The sequence below is a fragment of the Pongo pygmaeus genome, chromosome 2 (genome assembly GCF_028885625.2).
Source record: "Pongo pygmaeus isolate AG05252 chromosome 2, NHGRI_mPonPyg2-v2.0_pri, whole genome shotgun sequence".
Lineage (NCBI taxonomy): Eukaryota > Metazoa > Chordata > Mammalia > Primates > Hominidae > Pongo > Pongo pygmaeus.
This window is the reverse complement of record NC_085930.1, coordinates 45,975,848-45,995,579: the sequence shown is the minus strand read 5'-3', so window position 1 is coordinate 45,995,579 and position 19,732 is coordinate 45,975,848. Positions and strand designations below refer to the sequence as shown.

Sequence of the window (19,732 nt, the reverse complement as noted above, 5' to 3'; positions counted from 1 at the left end):
CCCTAGGCTCCTGCCCATTGTAATTGAGGGCTTATCCAGGCACGGAGGGAGCATGCACTCTGCCAGGCACCCACCTCAGCAACCCAGTGGTAGAAAACACTGTCCCTTTTAATCCCCTCTTGGCTCCTGCTGCACCCTCTGACAGCTGCTCAGTTGGAGACAGAAGGCTGTGCAGTGGGGGAGCATGAAGCTGGGCACTGGTCAGCCATGCGGCCAGACAGCCCCTCTGTTCTGATGCCAACATGTGCACAACAGCCTGTGCAGGCAGGACCGAGGGCACCCCAGCTGGACATCCAGCTCCCCACAAGGGGCGACTGGCAGGCGAGCCTTCCTGGCTTCAAAACAAATAAGCAGCAGTTCGGTCCTTGGCCCTGTCCCTCCTACCCCCTATCCCCCCTCCCCCCGTGCCTCCTAAGCTTAAGCCTTAGCTTAAAACACTCCCAATTTGGCTGCTCGAGTAAAACTTGAGTTTCACTAAGGGATCAAAGGCAGAATAATGAAGTGATGAATGATCTGAAAATCAGAGGACTCCCTTTTTCTAGTGTTTTTGGACAGGAAGGGGGCCAGGGAGGGGTGGGGAGTTCATGATCAATAAGAGCCTAATCAGCCATCAGATGGGGCAGATGCAGAGAGGAGCTCTAGCTGGCGCATATGAAGGAAACCAGCCTGTTCCCAGGCCCCTTTGTCTGCAAAGCCGGTTTCCTGGCCGAGTCCCTAGGCTGCTCAGTGTGCTTCACTGGAAATAAGGGACAGGCCCTTCAATTACAAATGGGGTTAGCAGGCCTCCGCTGCAGAAAGATGGATCAGGTTTCATGGGGAAATGGTTTGACAGGACACCTGCCCTTGCCTGTTGGCTGGTGTGTTTGAGAAATCCATTAGAGGAATGTTTTTGCAGCTTTAATCCTCTTACCTTCCCTCCCCTCGCACTCTTCTTTTGCATCCTCTCTTTGTGCATTTTCCAGCTACTTCATTAACTTGTCCACATTAATCAAATGCTAGTAGACCCACTTTTGTTTCTCAGCTCCCAACAGGTCAGAAGTCCTGGTCTTTGGGGCCATCTCTGAGTTTACTGATCTTATTTACTTGTCACAGAGCTTTGTGATTTCTGAGAAAGCCCATGATATTTTGGGCTCCATATAGAACCCGGCCCAGTTCCTTCCTTCTGGGAGCTCAGTTTCCAAAGGGAATATGTACACTCTGATACATCACTTCTGTAGGATGTCTGAACACAGAGGTTACAGGGATGTGTTCAGACACACATCATGTGATGTACTCTGTGCTTTCTCTTCACATTCAAAGGGCACATCAGGCACGGACCCTTTTGGCTATGGGAAAAACAGAAAGCAAATTAAAGACTATCAAAGGTACATGGATGTGGCTGCCATCAGCAGGATCACATGTGAAACTGCAAACTGGCACATTTTATCTTGAGTGTCTCTTGAATTTCTTTCTCACCACCTTCTAGTCTCTATCTTTCCTTTATTAATAAAAGGCTCGGCAGAGCTATGAATTAAATTACAGTATTTGGTGTACGTTCATGCATTCTCACAACACAAATTGTCAAATATTAATTGTAAGCTTATCCCCCAATTTTCATGGACTTTACATGTCCAACTACAGGATGTGTTGGGTCTCAGTTAAATGCCCCAGGTATAATCCATAAACCTAACAATCACTTCCAAGGGAGTTCTTCATTCAATCTTCTCCTGCATCCTCCTTTAAGCTGCAGATTGAAGTTCGATGCTGTTTGAAGTAAGAAGAGAAGTAAGACGCCACCATCCGCTGGATGCTTCATGGAGTTACCAATATCCCCATATCCATGAGCTCTGCTGAATGCTTAAAGAAACTTTGGCCTTCTACCCCTGCAGGTACTTCTCACGTACAATCCTGTCCTACCCTCCTGCCTGTTCCTGGGGATCACAGGACAAGCCTGCACTCCTCTACAGAGGTCTGGATGGGATCCATTAGGTCACGGGGCACTGCATGGGGCTCATGTGGCAATGCTGCCAGGATGACTTAGCAGCCTCAGGGCCACTGGCAGGTTTCTGGGCTGATGGATAATTCTATTCCCCAACTGTCACAACCTCCAAGCCTCAACTTGTCCCTGTGGCAGCTTGCTGCACCTGTGGCTAATGCTATAAGGCACAAAGGATTCTGCTCTAATGGAGCACTACTCAGTGGCATGCTGATCCTTTGATCCTTCCCTGCACCTCAGTCCCTTTTTGAGAGACACCCGAGGTGCAGGAGAAGTAAAGTTACTAAGAGTTTTCTCTGGTTGAGCTTCTGGCTCATGGCTATCAGACAGACTTGGCTGTAGAGTCTGAGAAGACAAAGGGTCCTTGACACTCCTCACTATGTTGCCTCTGGACAATATGGGGGCTCTCCTGTGTCCCAAACTGCTTCATTGATGGACAAAGAGTCCCAACACAATTCTCGACCCCCAAGTCACTTGAGGAACCGTGGCTTGGCATGACCCCAAGGTTATTCCTCTGAAATAAAATAATCTGCAAGTGAAAAGCCATGGCAGTTTTCTGCTGAGGATGTGGGACAACTACAGAAGCAGAGGAAAGGCTGGAGCCTCATTGTGCTCTCATGAGGTCAGAAAGCCTGGCACCTGGTGAGTGGCTGGGGTTTACTGTGGGCTGGGCAGGCATCTCAGAAGCCATGCATTTGGGGTAATGACTAAGTCTTTTAGCCCTGGCACATAGACCCCCTGCAGCCCACAAAGCAGGACAAAACCACCATTTGGTAAAATACCATCCCTCTGGTCATCATCGAGTCATTCATTTAGCAAGCCAGGTGCTGCAGAATTGTCTATTATGCCAAGCACTGCAGAAAATACAAAGAAGAAAAGACATAGCGCTCCTAACCACAGGGAGCTTTCAATCACATAGACAAGGCAGGACACAATAATTCACAAGCGTGGTGTTCTCCAGCGTAGTCCTCACCACCTCCACCAGCACTCCAGCCTAAGTCAACACTGTAATCTACAGAGACACTTAGAAACACGGTTGGCAGAGTGAGTACTGCTTCTCCCTTTGCAGGCAGGGAGACTGGATAAATATGTTTGCTGTCTTTGGGATTTTTTTCTGCCTGTCCAATTGCACAAATAATTTTGGCTCCCAAGCTCTCTCCTGACAACCATGGAAACATGACATGAAATTTCTCAAGCACACTTTCCGATGAAAGCAAGGCATGCTCTTTTTTATTTAAAGAAAACAGTTTCCATGGGGAGGAAGAAGAATTAAAAAAAAAAAAAAAAAAACCTTTGTAGATGCCAAACACATTAGTTGTTAAATCTTGTTTCTTTCTTTTCCTTTCAGTTGAGGTGGGATTTACACCCAGATTTGAGCAGTGGAAGAAAGCTGAGATTGGAGAAGAGATGAAAGAGACTGGGGGATGAGGGCTGAAAATCAAAGTCAAGACAGGAGAGAGAAATCTGGGGGTGGGCAAGAGGGGAAAGCAGGCCAGAAGGGAGGAGTGGGAGAGGAAGAAGGAGAGAGACTAAAAAGAACCTATTTTGCAATGTCATTAAATGATTTGCAATGAATTGGCCTGAGGCTTCAGGAATTTCTTGGCTTGAACCAATTAAAAATATTTCATTTTTAAAAAAGACATAAGAGAACGAGAAATGCGATTAATCCTCAAAGACAAGTCAAAGATGGAGCCATGTCTCCATGGGGTCTGGCAGCCAGATGAACACAGAAGATGTCTGGTCTGTAGACCATCTCATCTACCCTACTTCAGGGCTGCTCTGAGGTAGGGCTGGTTAGCAGAACTGGGGAGTTTCTTTTGGACTAGATGAAGGAATGAAATAGTTAGAAAAAATATATACTGAAGAAAGAGAAGAAGGAAAAAAAGATTTACTTGCCAGCAACCCACATCACACATATTTCTCTGATCAACCAAATATAAACTATAAACTTAGCAGTGGGAAAATTAATGTGAGTCCTGGTGGTCTGGACTCATCAGAGCCAGAGCTGGATCCTGGCACAGGCTTTGGAAGGGCTGGCAGCCTGTGCAGGAAGAGAGGGAGGAGAGAAAGCAGAGGCTGAGGAGCTCAGAGAGAGAATGGGGATGAGCAGTTTGGTGTGGCTGTGATGAACAGAACTCCAGGTGGGAGAGACGGGGCAGTGGGGCCTGCTTTTTCTTCCCACACACCTGGAAACTGCATACTCCCATCAGCCTCGGTGGCACCAATCCCATCCACCCACTCCAAAATGCCCCTTGAGGTATATGTGAGGACAGTGGTTCCCAACCTTTTTGGCATCAGGGATGGGTTTCATGGAAGATAATTTTTCCATGGACCATGGGTGGGGAGACGGGGGGGATGGTTTTGGGATAAAACTGTTCCACCTCAAATCATCAGACATTAGTTAGATTCTCATAAGGGGCGCACAAATCCCTCACATGCACAGTTCACAGTAGGGTTCACCCTCTAATGGTGAACCCTATTCTATTGAATGGTGAAAACCATTCTATTCTAATTCTATTCTTATTCTATTTCTATTCTATCCTATTCTATCCTATTCGATCCTATTCTATTCTATTCTATTCTAGAATCTAACACCACTGCTGATCTGACAGGAGGTGGTGTTCAGATGGTAATGCTTGCTGGTCCACCGCTCACCTCCTGCTGTGTGACCCGGTTCCTAACAGGCCATGGACCACCATGGAATAGTACTGGTCTGCTGCCTGGGGGTTGGGGACCCCTGTGTTAGGTCATGGAGCCAAATTCACTGGCATCTCCCTGAGGTTCCAGAATTTCCTCCAAACATCTCAGTTTCTTTCCAATGCTGTTTTATGCTTCTGACATTCATCAATTTTTCTAAGTCTTTCTTGAATCCATTTGTATCTTCAACCTCTTTGTATCCTGAGTTACTACTTTATCCTTTCTTATATACTTCTTGAAAACTTTTAATATATCAGAATTTGAAAAGGAAATTCAGAAATTGTTAATTTACCCTCTGTATGCCCTTTTTCATCTTCTAGACCTCAAACATGTTTTATCTGGGAGTCTTCCTCTTTCCTGACATTCACAGAAGGCCTATGGTGTGCCAGGCCCCGTGGACAGCACTGTGGACACAGATGCATAATAACAGTTCCTACCCTCCAGATAGAGAGGCAAGAAAGGGCTGGGGAAGCAAACCCAAGGTACTAAGGAAGCCGGGAAGAGAACCTACTCTAGACTTGGAAGTTGAAGGGGTCAAGAAACATTCCTAGAGAAGATACCTGAGTCTTGAAAAATGAGAAGGAATTAGTAACCCAAGGGAGGTGGGAACTTTCTGAGGACGGGGATGGAGAGGAAGATGCTGCCAGCTGAGGGACCACCATTCTGGAAGCTAGGAGAAAGTGCGCGATGGAAAGTGGGCCTGAGGCAAAGGCTGTAAGCACCTCACTGTTAATCACAATTCTCCCTACAGGAAAATAAATGCTGTTTCTACTTCAGCAAGTTTTTTCCTTTTGTTTACATTTTTTCTCATTATGAAGTGATCATCCTTTAATTGGGATGTGAACACTACATCTATTTGCAGGACAGACTCACTGTTCTATAGAGCTCAAGATTATTACCAGACTCCAAAAATGGCTGAAAGTCTAAAAACAAAGTCAAAGTAGAAATTGCTCAACTTTTCCACACACACACGAGAAACAGGGGATGCTGAGATGTGAAGCTGTTTTTAAAAAACGAGGGAACCAAGGACTCATTTGCTCTCTTGGTTTTCTTTTTTGTTTTAAAGGAAGTGTCTTCCACCATGCTCCTTAAAGGAGTCCAGTGATTTCAAGCCGGCAAATCAATCTTTCTCTTGGCTTCTGGTGCAAAAGGCTCCTCAAACTGTGTTTTGGCTCACTGAATCAACATACTACACAGCCCTTCCCTTTTCTCTTAGCTTAGAAAATGAACCCAGTATTGCATTTAAGCATTTGGCTGTGAATGCAAAGAATGAATTGAGGACAAGGGTGGAGTGGGTTAAGAGTCCTTAAGGGTGTCCTTGGTAGAAGATGCACTATGAACCTGAGGTCTGTTTGGTAACTAGTGACCTCTGATAAATATAGAATGGGACCCCTGGCTGTTTGGGGCAGACATTTGCTGCCAAGATGCTCTGAGCAGAACTTACACCATGGATCTGTCTGGGTACTTGCACCAGGGCGAATAGGACTAGTGTGGCCAATGCCATTTGAAGATTTCACCAGAATATCAGGGACAATTCTCCTGAGCTATTAATTTCTGCTTGCATCCAGGAGAAGACAGAAAGCGTTGATGTAACTTTGTCCTAAAGCTATAAGATATTCCTTATTCATTTCCTATTAAGATGCTCAAGTTGCTCAGGCACCTTTTGGATCTCAGCCATCTTTCAATAATTTTCTTGCCCAAGTGGCAAAGTAAAATACACATAACTTATGGTACGGAACAACTAAATTTCAAGCTGGCTCTCCTTTTCCAACTCCATTCCCCTGTGTGGAGCTGTCTCTGTCTCTCCCAGCCAAGGCAGGCTCACACTCTGCCCCAGCTGCAAATCTCCTTCCCCTCCTGGGGCAGCTTAGGAAGCCACCTGTGTTTTCTTTCCCTACAACCCTTCTCACTGCCATCCCTTCATCCCAAAGCAAAAAGCTTGTACAGGATTCCCTGATGCCCAAGCCAACACACAAATGTTTTTCCAATTTGGAGCGAATGGCTCCTCCTGTTTTGTCAGGGAGTCACTGGCTAACTGAACCAGATGGGGGCGGAAGTGGGGAGTACTGGAGAAAACACTCAAAGTTTCTTTCTTAATCAGAAAATGTTCATACCCAAAGAGAAAAGAGATGAGAAACAGTAAGAAATGGGGTGAGCGGGGAACAGGATGGAGAGAGACAATCACCTGGTGGCTAGATTAAGAATTCGATTGAGCTCACCATGGAAATCTCTCACTATGGAAATAAAACTTTCTATGGCAGTATCGGTGCCATCCCAGAAACTGAACTGGGCCTAGTTCTGCATACACAATGTTAAGAGCTGAATTTGGTTGTTAAAGGTCTGAGAAAGGTATGTGAGGACTCAGAAATTAAAAATCAAGGTTGTCTTGTACACATTCTTCAAGGCTCAACTGCTGAGTCTTCCGCAATCCCCTGAAATGGAAATGAATCCTTGCTAGCCTCCGAGCTGCCATTAAAATCTGTTCACATCTCTGTCGGGCAACTCATGGGGCTGCCTTGCTTTATGACTAATGTGTTAACAAAGTCCACCTTCTCCATTAGACTGAGAGATGTTCAATGGCCAGGACCAGATCTTACTGTGCTCTGTTAGAAATTCTAAATGTTCCCAATTCTTAGGGCACCAACACCCAAAACATCCAAATATAGGAGTCAGCACTGGAGAATGAGTGCTTTGCTGTTTTTCAAGTGGGACTCATGAACTTTGGTCTTGTCTTATTTAATAGAAGCCTTTAGAAATAGAATGCATTAAGTTGTAAGGTACTGAGGACAAAATTAAATTAAAGAGGTAGATTGTTAATTGTAGTAAGAAAATATATTCTGGGAAGAAAATTATAGTGACTGTTGGAAATGAAAGATAAATTCTTTTTATTGATTGAGTTCTTGCTTGCTTCTTTCTTCTCTCATCCTCTCCACCCCTACACTTCACAGAGGAGTTGAGAAAAAAAACCTTGAAAAAAATCAAGATATAGGTTTTATATATATTTAAAAATCAAGACTGGGGGAAAATTAGGAAAGGATAGTCTTAATAAGATTGCCCAAATTAAACCACAATTTTGCTCTGAGACACCTGTGGCCAAAGAGAATCCAAACAATATGCCTCTGCCAAGGTGAGAGGGCTTCACGAAGCTGTTTCTGCAACAGGTGAATGCATCTCTGGTAGGGGCTGGGGCAACAGGGTCTCTGTGTCTGCATCTTCCAATGGTCAGCTCCACCCAAGGCTGAAATCCAAAGCATCCAGAGGTTTGAATGGGGCTCATGGCTCCATAAAGGTTAAGGAATAACCATTGTCCTGGCAGCATGGAAACACCTCCGTCTAAAGGTGCCGTTAATGATTCTGGGAGCTGGACTTAGGGAGAATCTAATTTCTTCACATTGCCTCCGAAGAGACATATTCCAAAAGAATTCCAGGCAGGTGGTGTATTTCAGGTGGACAGTAGGGGATTGTGATGGTTAATTTCATGTGTCAAATTTGCTAGACAATCTTTTACTTTGAGAAAATAATTACCCTCCCTAATGGGGATAGGTCTCATTTGATCATTGAGGGTATTAATAGCAAAGACATGTTTTCCAGAGAAGAACACAACACAGAAAATATGCCTGAGTTTCCTGCTTTTACCCTCAAGACTGCAATATCAATTCTTACCTGAATCTACAGCCTGCATGAGCTAACTCTTTAAAATAAATCTTTGTATAATATATAATTATACATATACAAAATTAAATATATTATACACACACACACACACACACACACACACACACATATGTATTATTGGTTCTGCTTCTCTGGAGAACCCTAATACAGAGATAAAGGAAGCTAGAAATGTTTTGAGAAAGAAATGTCTACAGTGGTCCCTAATGGACTATGGACTATTCTAGTTCACAGTCAGAACCTAGATGACCTTAGTGAAGTGTGTGATGGGAATTAGAGGTTAGGGGAGCTGAGCAAAGAGACATAGCTTCTGTTTGTAGGATTCACCATGCTGAAGGCCAGGGTCAGCCCAGCCTGTCAGTGCAAAACAACAGCTGTCTGTATAGGGCAGCAGTTGAGTGGGCAGCAGTGAACCAACAGGAGCATCAATGAGCAGCTCTGCGGGCTACACTGACAATGCACCATGACACCGTGGCTGCTCCTGAAGGCGGCTGGGGGTGGGAATCTGAGTTAGGGAACACATGTATATAAGGAACTAAGAAAGTCACAGGACATGGGTTAGTTCTCTCTTTATAAGAAGCCAGCCCTCTATTGGTTCTGGTTATGACTGGAAGCTCTGCCACCCTCTGGACTGTTTTCCTAAGGGTCACTCCCAGAATGGAGCTGGGCAGCACAGGGCTGGACACGGGCTTCAGAGCCTCCAGGAAGGAGACACTCCAGAAATGTTTGACAACCACATGGGCGAACAAATAAAGCCTGGGATTTCTAAAATGCTCTCAAATACTAACATCATACATTCTCCCATTTATCCTCAAAAAACCCATGAGACTGGTGATGTAATTACTGTGTTCATTTCACAGCTGTGGCAGTCAGTCTAAAGACCAAGTGATTTGCTCAAAGTCATGGAACACTTAAGTGGCAGAGCTAAGGCTTAAACCCAGAATTTAAAACTTTTTTTTTAGCTTCTTATTTTTTCCATTATACCAGTTTGGCCCTTCATTTATTCATGTCACTTCGGACATTTTCTCAAAGTCAGAGATTCATGAGATTCAGAGTGGCGAGGGGGACTCCTTCCTGTCTTGTCAGCCACCTTGTCTGCTGATCTCTGATGCCAGAGACAGGACCATTCAGGAGTATATGCCTGGCCTTGGCGCTAGGAGGCCTTAAGGAGCGGTGACCGATCTGTTCTCAATTATACCGGCTGCAGCTTAAGACTTCACATTAACTTGAGGACTAAAATTCCCAAGTTTAGAATTATAGGTAGCTACCTGGTTACCACTTGTTTTATTTCCAGCTACCAGTGGGACCTAGGGATGATGGGAGAATTGGGAGAATAAAATTATCAAAAAATCTTAAAAGTTAAAAATAAACAATTATTAATGGTTGACTGTTAGAGGTAAGGGATTGAGAACAGCTTTTCCACTGCCAGCTCTGATGAGTCGGTTGTGACTCCTTGCCACGCTGTGTTGAGAACAGGCCTGAGGCGGAACTCAGGGTCCAGTAAGAAGGAGTGGAGTGCTCCCTGGCAGGGTCTGCTGTTGGTTCAGGAGCGACTGGGTAACAGCTGAGCTGTGTAGAGCAGTTGGCTGCCTGGTGTGAGGCTTGTGAAAAGGGAAAGGGAAGTGAAAGGAAGGAGTTCAAAGTTAAAAGCATTTCAAAAACCAAGAATTAGACAAGATGATCTGAAGCGGGGCATTGTCAGCAAGAGAGATTTGTTTTTTTTAAAGTTTAGGTTAAATAGGAAATAAAAAACCCTTCACAGAGGACAGCGAGATGGGCACCTCCACAGAGCATGCAGCAGCCATAACCCACATGGCCAGGACAACCTGGGGTGGAGGGAGGGAGAGAGCGCAGGTGAGACTCTTCAGGTGATTTGACTTCTGGCTCCATTTTACTGAAAATCAAAAGATGATGTCATCTGGTCAGGGTGAACTACAAGTGGACCCTCCAGCTTCCAACACTGGACCAGAAAATTATTCTGCTAGAGGCCTCCTCTCCACCTCTGAATCCTCAAGCCTGGTCCTAAGCCCCATGACCTATAGCTGCCTTCTAGAGGGTGGATGCAGGAGGCGGCATCTTGCCAGGTAGGCCAGACAGCAACTGCTTTGTGCGAGGATGAACATGGGAAAGTGTGGAGAAGAGGCCAGAGGAAAAGGAAGCCTACCATGCTGAGTGTGTGTGGGTGTGCATGCGTGTGCACCGGCACGCCGCTGCCCAGTCTTTCCTCTAAATGCAGACCCTGCCTTCGGTAATCCCGTCTACCACTTGGCTTCCCTCATACATCAGCCAACCAGCAAAACACAGCCCCTATTCTGCTCAGGAATGTGCTTTCAGAAACTTAATCTACTGCTGCGTCTGGGCCAGATCCCCTAATGGCATTAACCCAAAGACAGCACCCCTTTCACTTGCCTCCACCCACCTTCCCGCCACCTCGTTGCTGCCTCCTCCAAGCTTTGCAGTTCCACTCCACCAACTCTCTCTTTTCCATGACACAGCCCCCCATGCCTGCTCTCTCAACTTTCAGCACTTCTTCTTTCTAGTCAGGCCCAAACATTTAGCCTTCTGATTCATGTCTATATGACAAGCCAATAGTTCTTGGCTTTCAAATAAGCCCAGCTCGGCTTCTGCACAAGCCCCTTCTTCTCTCACTGTGCCTTCTTGGGTTGCAACCAAACATTTCCCTTTGTCCTTTCTGCCAACCACAGATCCCCTCAAGCACCAGAGAAAGAAGCAGCCAGGAATATTTTTAAAATGAAGGCTAATAAATTGTCTCTCCTCACACAGATACACCTTGAAGCAGAAGGAGGGCTCCAAGATAAATCTTCCACTCTCCAACTCTCCCTTTCCCAAACAATAAAAGGTTCAGCCTGGCTCCTAATTAGGCCAAATGAATGGTTATGGTCTTGAGTCTCTACAGACTTGTGCTGCCCATTTGCAGATGAAACCTCCATGTTGGATGAGCAGTGCTGCTCTTTAAGGGCACATGCATTGCTAAAAGGCACATCTCATTTGTAATAATCAACAACTGGAAAGGCCCTAATTGTCCAGCAACAGGAAAAGCGTAGAAGGTAGATGTTCTAGGACCACTAGTAATTACAATCGTAAGTACTGGTGGGGGCTGGGAGGGTGGACTAACTAGGAAGGGGCATGAGAGGACGTGGGGGATGGTTACATGGGTGGATGTACATGAAAAATGTATCAGTTGTTCACTTAAGATTAGTACACTTTGTGTACCTTACTGTATGCATTTTATTTATTTGGTTTTTGGAGACAGGGTCTCCAAAAAAGCCACATCTCATTTGTAAGAGGCTGGCTCACCCCAGCCTTGCCTCCTGGGCTCAAGCAGTCCTCCCACCTCCGAGACAGCTAGCAATACAAGTGCATGCCACCACGCCTGGCTATTTTTTTTAAAAAAATTTTTGTTCCTAGGCTGGTCTCAAAATCCCAACCTCAAATGATCCTCCTGCTTCAGACTCCCAAAGCGCTGGGATTACAGTTGTAAGCCATATTGTAATAATTATCTCTGATCTCTATGTGCCAGGCCTTGTATGCATTTTATACTCAATAAAAAAGTAAACATGGTCATATGGCCAATGGAGAATGCTTATCATACAACATCAAGAGAGAGAAAAGAACTTGTGTATTTGTTGTATCATTACAACATAAAAATATGAGCAGGGATAAAGACTGGAAGGGTATACTCCAAAATGATGGTGGTGGTTATATGAAGATAGCAGGCTTATGAGAGATTATTTTATATATATCCTAAACATTCTATAATGCAGTTATAATGTGAAAATATGAAAGTGGAGGCGGGAAGTGTACAATGATAGGAAACGTAGTTCTGACCTCAGCCCTTCTTGACGTGATGAGATGACCCCTCTGCACCCTCTACCTTCAACGCCCAAGCCTCATAGCAGCCCCTGCCCAACAAGCACAGCTGGAAGGGAGGGCCCCCTGGCCACCCACGGCCTGCCTCCCTCCCTGAGCACTCACAGGCTGCTCCCCAGAGGACAGGCACTCAGATTCCATGGGTGATCCTTCTGCCACAAAGAGGAGTGGCTCCATTGTGAGAGGGGCTCCGAGATACAGCCCATTGTCAGCCTGGCTCCTCAGGTAGACAGCTGAGGACATACTCTGCCTTCCCTCTGAGAAAAGGGCAGGCCTTGCTTGACTTTCCCAAGAAAAGAGGAATCCTGGCAGCCTCCATTCCACTGACCCATAGAGTGAAGCTCCCCCAGGGATCTGGGGACTGGAGGGCATGTAGGGGCTTTCCTCCATTCTGTTACTGCTTCTCCATCCCTCCCTACTCTCCTCCCAGGACTCAAGTTTCACCCACCCCAAGAACCCCAGCTGTCTTGGATAGAGGGGCATTTCAAAAGTTCGCTGCCTTAGGTAAGCCCCATGATGTAGCACCACCAACCTCCTGGAAGCACGTCATCCACAAGGGTGATGATGATGATGATGATGGTGACATGGATGCTCAAAGCAGGGCTTTCAGGGATAAGGGGGTGCTGCTGAGTCATGAGGGAATAAGCCCTGGAAATCTTCTCAAAGTTTAAATCCAAATACCATTAAAGTCTCAACAAGTTTCCCTATTTTCTACACCTCAGGCACCAGGAAAGGGGCCAAATTGGAGGCGGTTCTTTAAGCTTCCTGGCCACAGGCTCAGCATGTAAGAATGGCTATCAGGGGTGCTCTCCAGCCTTCAGTGCTGTATTGAATCCATCAAGTCTCATGTGCCCATACATAAAATGAGTAGAAAATCAGATAGTGTATGTGTTGTGCCTGGGACACAGCACACCAAGTGGCAGTCATATGCAAAGGTAGGACGTCTGTTTACTCACTTCCATCTAGCCTCATACAATGGGTCCTCGTAAGGCAGAATAAGTATAATGGCAACTAGAAACACCTGTCTTGGTAAGGCTCCTCTTCCAGCTATGACTATGTCAAGTCACTTGGCCTTTACTTTGCTCTGTTGAATCTTTATAATACACCCTCAAGTAATTTTGTAAAAACTATGCCTTTCACAAGCATAAAAGAAATAAGAGCGGTTATTAGGACGATCCGTCAGTGAGTGCATGGAAATGGAATTTACCGGAATTATTCAGTTGGGAGGGACCTTAGAAGCCATTTGGCCCTTGGTTTCCACATGTTGGTCTGAGGACCTATGTTCTTTGTCACATAATAGGAAAAAATAGAGGTCAGAAATAACACAATTTCTGTATCACAAATAGAATGTCTACAGACATAATGATTTTAATAAACTATCCTATACTGAGTGTAACAACATGAATAAAAGATGGCAAAACCAGAAAAAAAAAAGGTAGTGTGAAGTCTTCTCTTGGCATTTTCCTTGGTCCAAACTGTCACCTCATCTCTTCCTTGTTTCTTTTCTCTGTATCCCTTTATCCCTTTGCCACACAGTTTCCTTTTCATTATGTTCTAGTATTTATAAACCAGGCCTTTGGACTATGCTTGCCCCTCACAGAGAGACAGGAGGCCAAGTCTGGGCTGGGCGGGCTCTGACCAGACTACACATGGCCCTGCCCATGTCTCTTGGTGTCCTGTCTCTCCCTGCTCCGACTGTAACTGTGGTGAGAATGGAGGGAGGGGACTGGAAAGTGTGTGAGCAGTTGGGACAGTGCACCTACAGCCACAGGATGACCAAGTAGGAAGGTACAGCATGGCCCTGCTCTGGGGCCCACGGAACAGTTCTGCCATTCAAGAGCACTGACCAATTCCGCTCTCTGTAGACACTCACTCCAGATACAGCCTCTACTTGGAGTGAGGTTTTCCAAGGGCACAAGGGTCCCCCATCACTGGGCATTAGTAGGCAGCTACTGTTCCGATTTGACATTTCTGCAGTTAAGGCCCATTTCATGCTAAGACTAACAAGAGGCAGCATGAATGGTGGGGGCTTCAGGGTAGGAGAGATAAGGAGGGACCGCACCATGGCAGGGAGGCAAAGGAGCAGACTCACTGGCTAGTGTCACAGTGGCTGGCACGCTGGCCACAGCCCCCGCAGGCATCCGGGCCACACACTGGTACCGTCCCACAGTGTGGTTGTTAAGGGCAGTGATGACGAGGGTCCCGTGGGTGATGAGGACACCCAGAGCATCATCCGAGCCATTCAGCTCCTTTCCATTCAGGCGCCAGGTTACATTCATCCTTGGGGGTTCCACCACGCAGCCCAGGATCACAGTGCCTCCGGGCTTCTGGACGGTGGACGCAGGCTGGACGGTGACCTGAGGGACCTCATCTGGAGGAAGAACAGGGATGCAGCAATGAACTGATGCACCCAAGAAAACAACATCATGTTTTTAGAAGCATTGCACCCAGGAAGTCTTCCAGAAGTGGCCACCAGAGAAGTTGGTCTTTCTCCGACTCTACTGCTCTTGTCCATTTCCCAACCTGCCTTTGCTCCCAGAGAGTAGATGTGGAGTGAGAATGTACTGTAAAGGCAAGAGCTTGGGCTTTGCATTTGGACAGACCTGAGTCTCATCCCAGTGCCACTACTTCTGAGCCATGTGACTCTAGCCTTGTGAAGTGTCCGTTTCTTATCTGTAAAATGAAGCTAATATTGCTTGTCTCACAAGGTTGTCATGAGGCTTGCAAACGATATGTGTAAATTGCCTGCCGTGACACTGTACGGTAAGTGCACAAAAAAAAGCAGTTATTATTATTACTTCTCCTCCTCCTCTGGTATAGCTTTGAAATGAGTCAAATACCAAACTGTAACCAATATGATGTTGTTGTGATCATGTCTCATCTTGTATTCTTGTGTCCCTGAAGGCCAGTGGGAATAAAGTGTTCTTTGAAATCCAGGTAAAGAAGGCCTTTTTAAAGAGTGATTGTAGAATGCAGAATGTTTCCATTTGACTGTAAGGGCAGGGAAAGGGAAGGAAAGCACTCACTCAAGTCAGCAAAGCAGCCTGCTGTGGCTAAGAGGAGGCAAGCCAGTGTGACCTCAGGCCTTGTTCCTCTCCACGCCGTCATCGTCCCACGCAGCACAGTGTATCACAAAGGTCTGAAGCCAACGTCCCATAAGTCGCCAGGGTCACACAAAGAGATACTGCCGTCCCCGGCAACACTCTGTTGTAAGAGAGAAACGGAGAGCAATGGCCATGATGAGGATGCCTGGGGTGCACCTGTGGTTGCCACAGGGCCTGGCTTTGTCCCTCATTCCCTGTTGGCAACATTCAAACTAGAGACCTGGTCATGCTGCTGGAAGACCAAAGAACACTATCGTGCCATTTCTCATCTAAAAGAAGCTTCTTATAAGTTGCCCCCTAGAGCTCTTTCTCTAGCTAGAAAGTGGTTTTACTGTAGTAAGAATGCTGGAGTCTTGCCCAGTGGATGGACAGCAACAAGGAGGAGGGGCAGAGGATACAGAGAGGCTGAGGCCTGCAGCCATATCCATGGCACAGGACAGTGACTATCTGGCACAGATGCTAGAACAGATGAGATTATTCTTACCATTTGCTTGCAAAAGGCCAGCTGGTCACAGCCATGTGCCCTGCCATGTGGTTAGTGCAGACTATTGCGGGACAGCAGTGCCGTGTGTGTGATGCATACAGAACGCCCTTGCAGGGAATGCTACTAAGTGAATGAATCCTAGCGTCTCAGTGACTCATGAAATATTTCCTGCTCTGATTTCCCTCACCCCAGCTCTATGCCTAGATCCCTGAAAACTCCCTTTTATTCCTGCAATCACCCTACTCTCCTCAGCTTGTCCGTAACATCTACTCCCACAGGTACAAACACAGCCCAAAGTCATAAGCCAGCCAAGACCCCTCACTTTCTCAGGGCACAGAGCCTTGTTTTCGCTTCACTCACTAGCTCCCACTTCTCTCTGCTCCCGGTGCTAGAAATTCTGAACTTTTCCGTCTCTACAAAATCTGCACTCTCGATTACCCAAGTTGTATCTCCACCCAGAACAACATTGCTTTGAGGCTCAGACCACACTGCACCTCCAGCCATCTGACAACACACCTCAGCTATCAGCCACCCTCTCTGCCTAGAACAGTAGCATCTCCTGTTCCAGAAGGCACAATTTTTTTATGCCTTTCTTAAGCTATGGTCCTTACAAGATTTATCAAAATCACATGGGCAAGTGTACATTCTAACACACACACACACACACACACACTTCTGTCACAGCCAAAACAAAGATTTTGCTTCTGTGCTTTTCACTGATGGGTTTATAGAACATTAGCAAATAAGGATGGGGTATCAACAGCCTTATTAGGCAGGGAGGCATTGAAATGAGTTTGGATAACGTTGAAGGCAACATTCCAGTGATCTGCACAGTGGATCATTCACCTGTGGCAATATTAATAGCATATTTCTAGGAGTGTGACATACATTCAAAATGTTAACTCTTCTAGATCAATCTACCTAACCAGAGATTCTCTCGAAGATTTACAGTCACCACTTAAAACTCAGAAGTAGTAGTTAAGCTTCTCAACTGAGAGATGTGTTGTGCTGGTCAGTCCTAGAGTTCAGGCTGCCTGCAGAGACTGCTGTAAGAAACAGGAGACACCCAACATGCCTGACACAGGGGACTGTTGCTGTGTTGGGAAGTGCTTGGAATTAACCTAAACCTTTCCCTTCCCCAAGACCTGTGGTCCTTTGGCTTTCTGCCTGGCTGCAGAAGGGGCGAGGAGGGCCATATCCACACTGCCCAATGAGCACCCCTCCAAACCAGATGGAGGACCCCAGCCCCTAGCATTCTGTGGATGCTCGGAATGTTTTCCAAGAGTTCTTTCCCGATGGTTTGTATTTCCTCCCTTTGCCTCATAACTTCGACATCAGAGGACTCACAAGACTTCAGCACTACTCTGGGATAGGACAAGGGGATGTTTTCTAAAAGGGATTTGAAAGAACATTTTTAAAGAAGTTTTTCAAAAGTTATTTCCTGGCAAGTTAAGATAATTTCCCGTTGGTGTAGAGAGAGAGCTTTTGCTCTTTTTCAAACAATTCAGTAAATCAAAGGGTCATATTATTGGCAAAGTAAAATTCATGAAAGCTGCAAAGGATGTGAGTACAATTGGGAGGGGCTGTGGTGGTGGAGAGCTGGGGGTGCCTGCCACTACTCCAGGAACTCGCTAAGCTCTTATACAATGTATTTCCTTTAACCTTCTCATCAACCCTGCAAGGTGAGGACTATATCCCCATTTTACAGGACAGAAAATTGAGTTCCAGAAGTTAAGTTGCCCAGGATCGCATAACAGTAGGACTGGATTGAAACCCAGTTTGGGCTGATTCCAAAACTCTGTGCTTTTAATCACAAGAATAGCCTTTTTCCTTTTTTTTTTTCCATCAGGGCTCTGTACCCAGTGGGTGGTTAGCAACCAGAGTTGATGTAGAACAGTGGGACATTTTAACAGTGATTTCTAGAGGGAAAGTTTACACCAAAAAGTAAGCTTTTGGTTTCCTCTCAATTTTCCAGATACTTGCTTTAATTCTCTAATTTGCTTTTCCCCAATGAGATAAGGTATTTATATAGATCATTGCATGAGTTCCCAGTTATGGGATTTTAGGGAACTAGCTTGTTCGAGTCATGCCCCAATTTCCCCAGGCCCTTAAGAAAATTGAGAGCAAATGTTCCTTCCATGCCCCAAGGAGGGAAGGAAGGGAGGGAGGAAGAAAGGGAAGAAGAGAGGTAGGGAGACAGAAAATGAACATAAAGTAATGAAGGGCAAAAGAGGACAAGCAGACGAAGAGGAATGGAAGGGTTGTTTCTTATCTGAATACACAGTGGCTACAGAGGTGTTTGGGTTGTAACAGCAACAAATATTTTACTGAGGAAATTCAGCCCAGACCCCCTCCTGCTTAACAAGGACCAGCCAAACAATTCCTGTTACTTCTGCACCCTCGGTAATTTATAAGGTTCAAAATGGAAACAGATCCTGTTGCTGCTGCCAGCCACCATCCTGCTTTCAAAAACAACAAGGAGAAAAGAATTGGGAGTGAGAGGGAGTGAGAAGGTGCAGGTATCCAGAGAGGGAGAAAGGAATTAACCCATTTATACCCACAACAGAGTTGTAAGAAGTACCATTTTAAGGACCCCAAAACAGGATGTGTGGGGTCTCATTCATGTAAAAGCAGAACTATGACCAAAAAATATGGCTATGTTTGGGGAAGGTTGGGGGGCTTGGTCACTGGATGATGATTATAAATAAATAAATAAAATTATAAATGAATAAAATGATACATTTTATTTAGTATCTGGGGAAAGTGAGTTACTTTTTGAACCAAGTTACCTAGTGAGTTTGGTTTAGAAAGATAATTCTAGAGATTTCAGTTATCTGAGAACTTTATTTTAATGTTTAGGGAAAAAAGGCAAGTAAGGCTTAAGCTGGAGAACCTAATTGCAGTGTAACGTTGTCCCATTGTGAAATGAACAAAGTACAATTTCAAAGTTGGGTGAAGGCAACAATAAGGCCTATTATTTTTCTTGGCAATGCAAAATATACCTAAGATCCTTCTTATTTTCCTTAGTCATTTTCTGAGAAAAAGCGGAGAAATCAAGAAAAAAATATCAAAATCATTTGATACCTCATTGAGGCCTAAGTACTTGACAGTTTAAAGGGTTATTTGGACACACACAAAAAAAGAAAGAAAATGGGTCTGAAACATTTAACTGCTGACATACATGTTCTCTACTGAAATAATCTCTTCCAAACAGATGTTTTTGAAACTTTCCAAAAACAACAACAACAAAACACACTCTGGGGTTAAGACCAATCCTGAGAAACTGTAGCCTCAGAGTATTTATTTTTTGAGAAAATTACAAACAACTGAGAGTCGATCATCATCAGGAGGAGGCCAGCTCCACTTCCTCCCAAGAGGCTGGCTGACTAACTGGACCAAGAGTGAGACAACACCACAAAAAAGCCGCCGGCTCATCCCCTGGACGCCCATGCCATGGCAGCTGTCTCAGAAAGGGAAGCTTCTATGATCTAAAACACAAAACATGCCCTTTGGATGTCCTAAGACCAATAACAAAGGTAAGCTGAATAGGAGAGAGTGTGATGCAGCAGATAGCACAAAGAGACTTTCTTAAAAACATTCTTCAAGTGGCAAGAATACGATCTGACAAAGTCTTTTGTTCCATTGGTGGAGAGGGACTAGCTACATGAAAAAGAAAAAAATCCTGCTCTAAGTTACTTTTCATTTTGCATGCTCCCAATTTTGTAGAGTAAGAATCACCTTTCTCAATTGTCTTAAAGGCAGGGAAAGCTTTGCTCCTAGAAGGTGATGCCAAGTGTCTGGGGTGCAAGTGTTGGCAGCCCCCTATCTCAAGAAAGAGGGTAGTACTCTTGCACAGAAGAGAGGCATTGAGGCAAATATTGGGGAAATAAATGAATCCAATTTTCAGAG

At 45.3% G+C, this 19,732-nt stretch overlaps 1 protein-coding gene across 8 annotated transcripts in view; it reads right to left on the bottom strand.

The window, feature by feature from the left end:
* BOC (BOC cell adhesion associated, oncogene regulated) overlaps positions 1 to 19,732 on the bottom strand; it is a 76,319-nt gene that overhangs the window by 22,226 nt on the left and 34,361 nt on the right. For 5 of the 8 annotated variants that reach the window (XM_063661639.1, XM_063661634.1, XM_063661636.1 and 2 more), the window contains 2 exons: positions 15,262 to 15,439; positions 14,328 to 14,606 (listed from right to left, as the gene is read on the bottom strand). The exons of the other annotated variants lie outside the window; for them this stretch is intronic. In XM_063661639.1, the coding sequence (XP_063517709.1) occupies positions 14,328 to 14,606; positions 15,262 to 15,343 (361 nt within the window). In that variant the 5' untranslated portion in view covers positions 15,344 to 15,439. The remainder of the gene's footprint in view (positions 1 to 14,327; positions 14,607 to 15,261; positions 15,440 to 19,732) is intronic. 8 annotated transcript variants of the gene reach the window in all.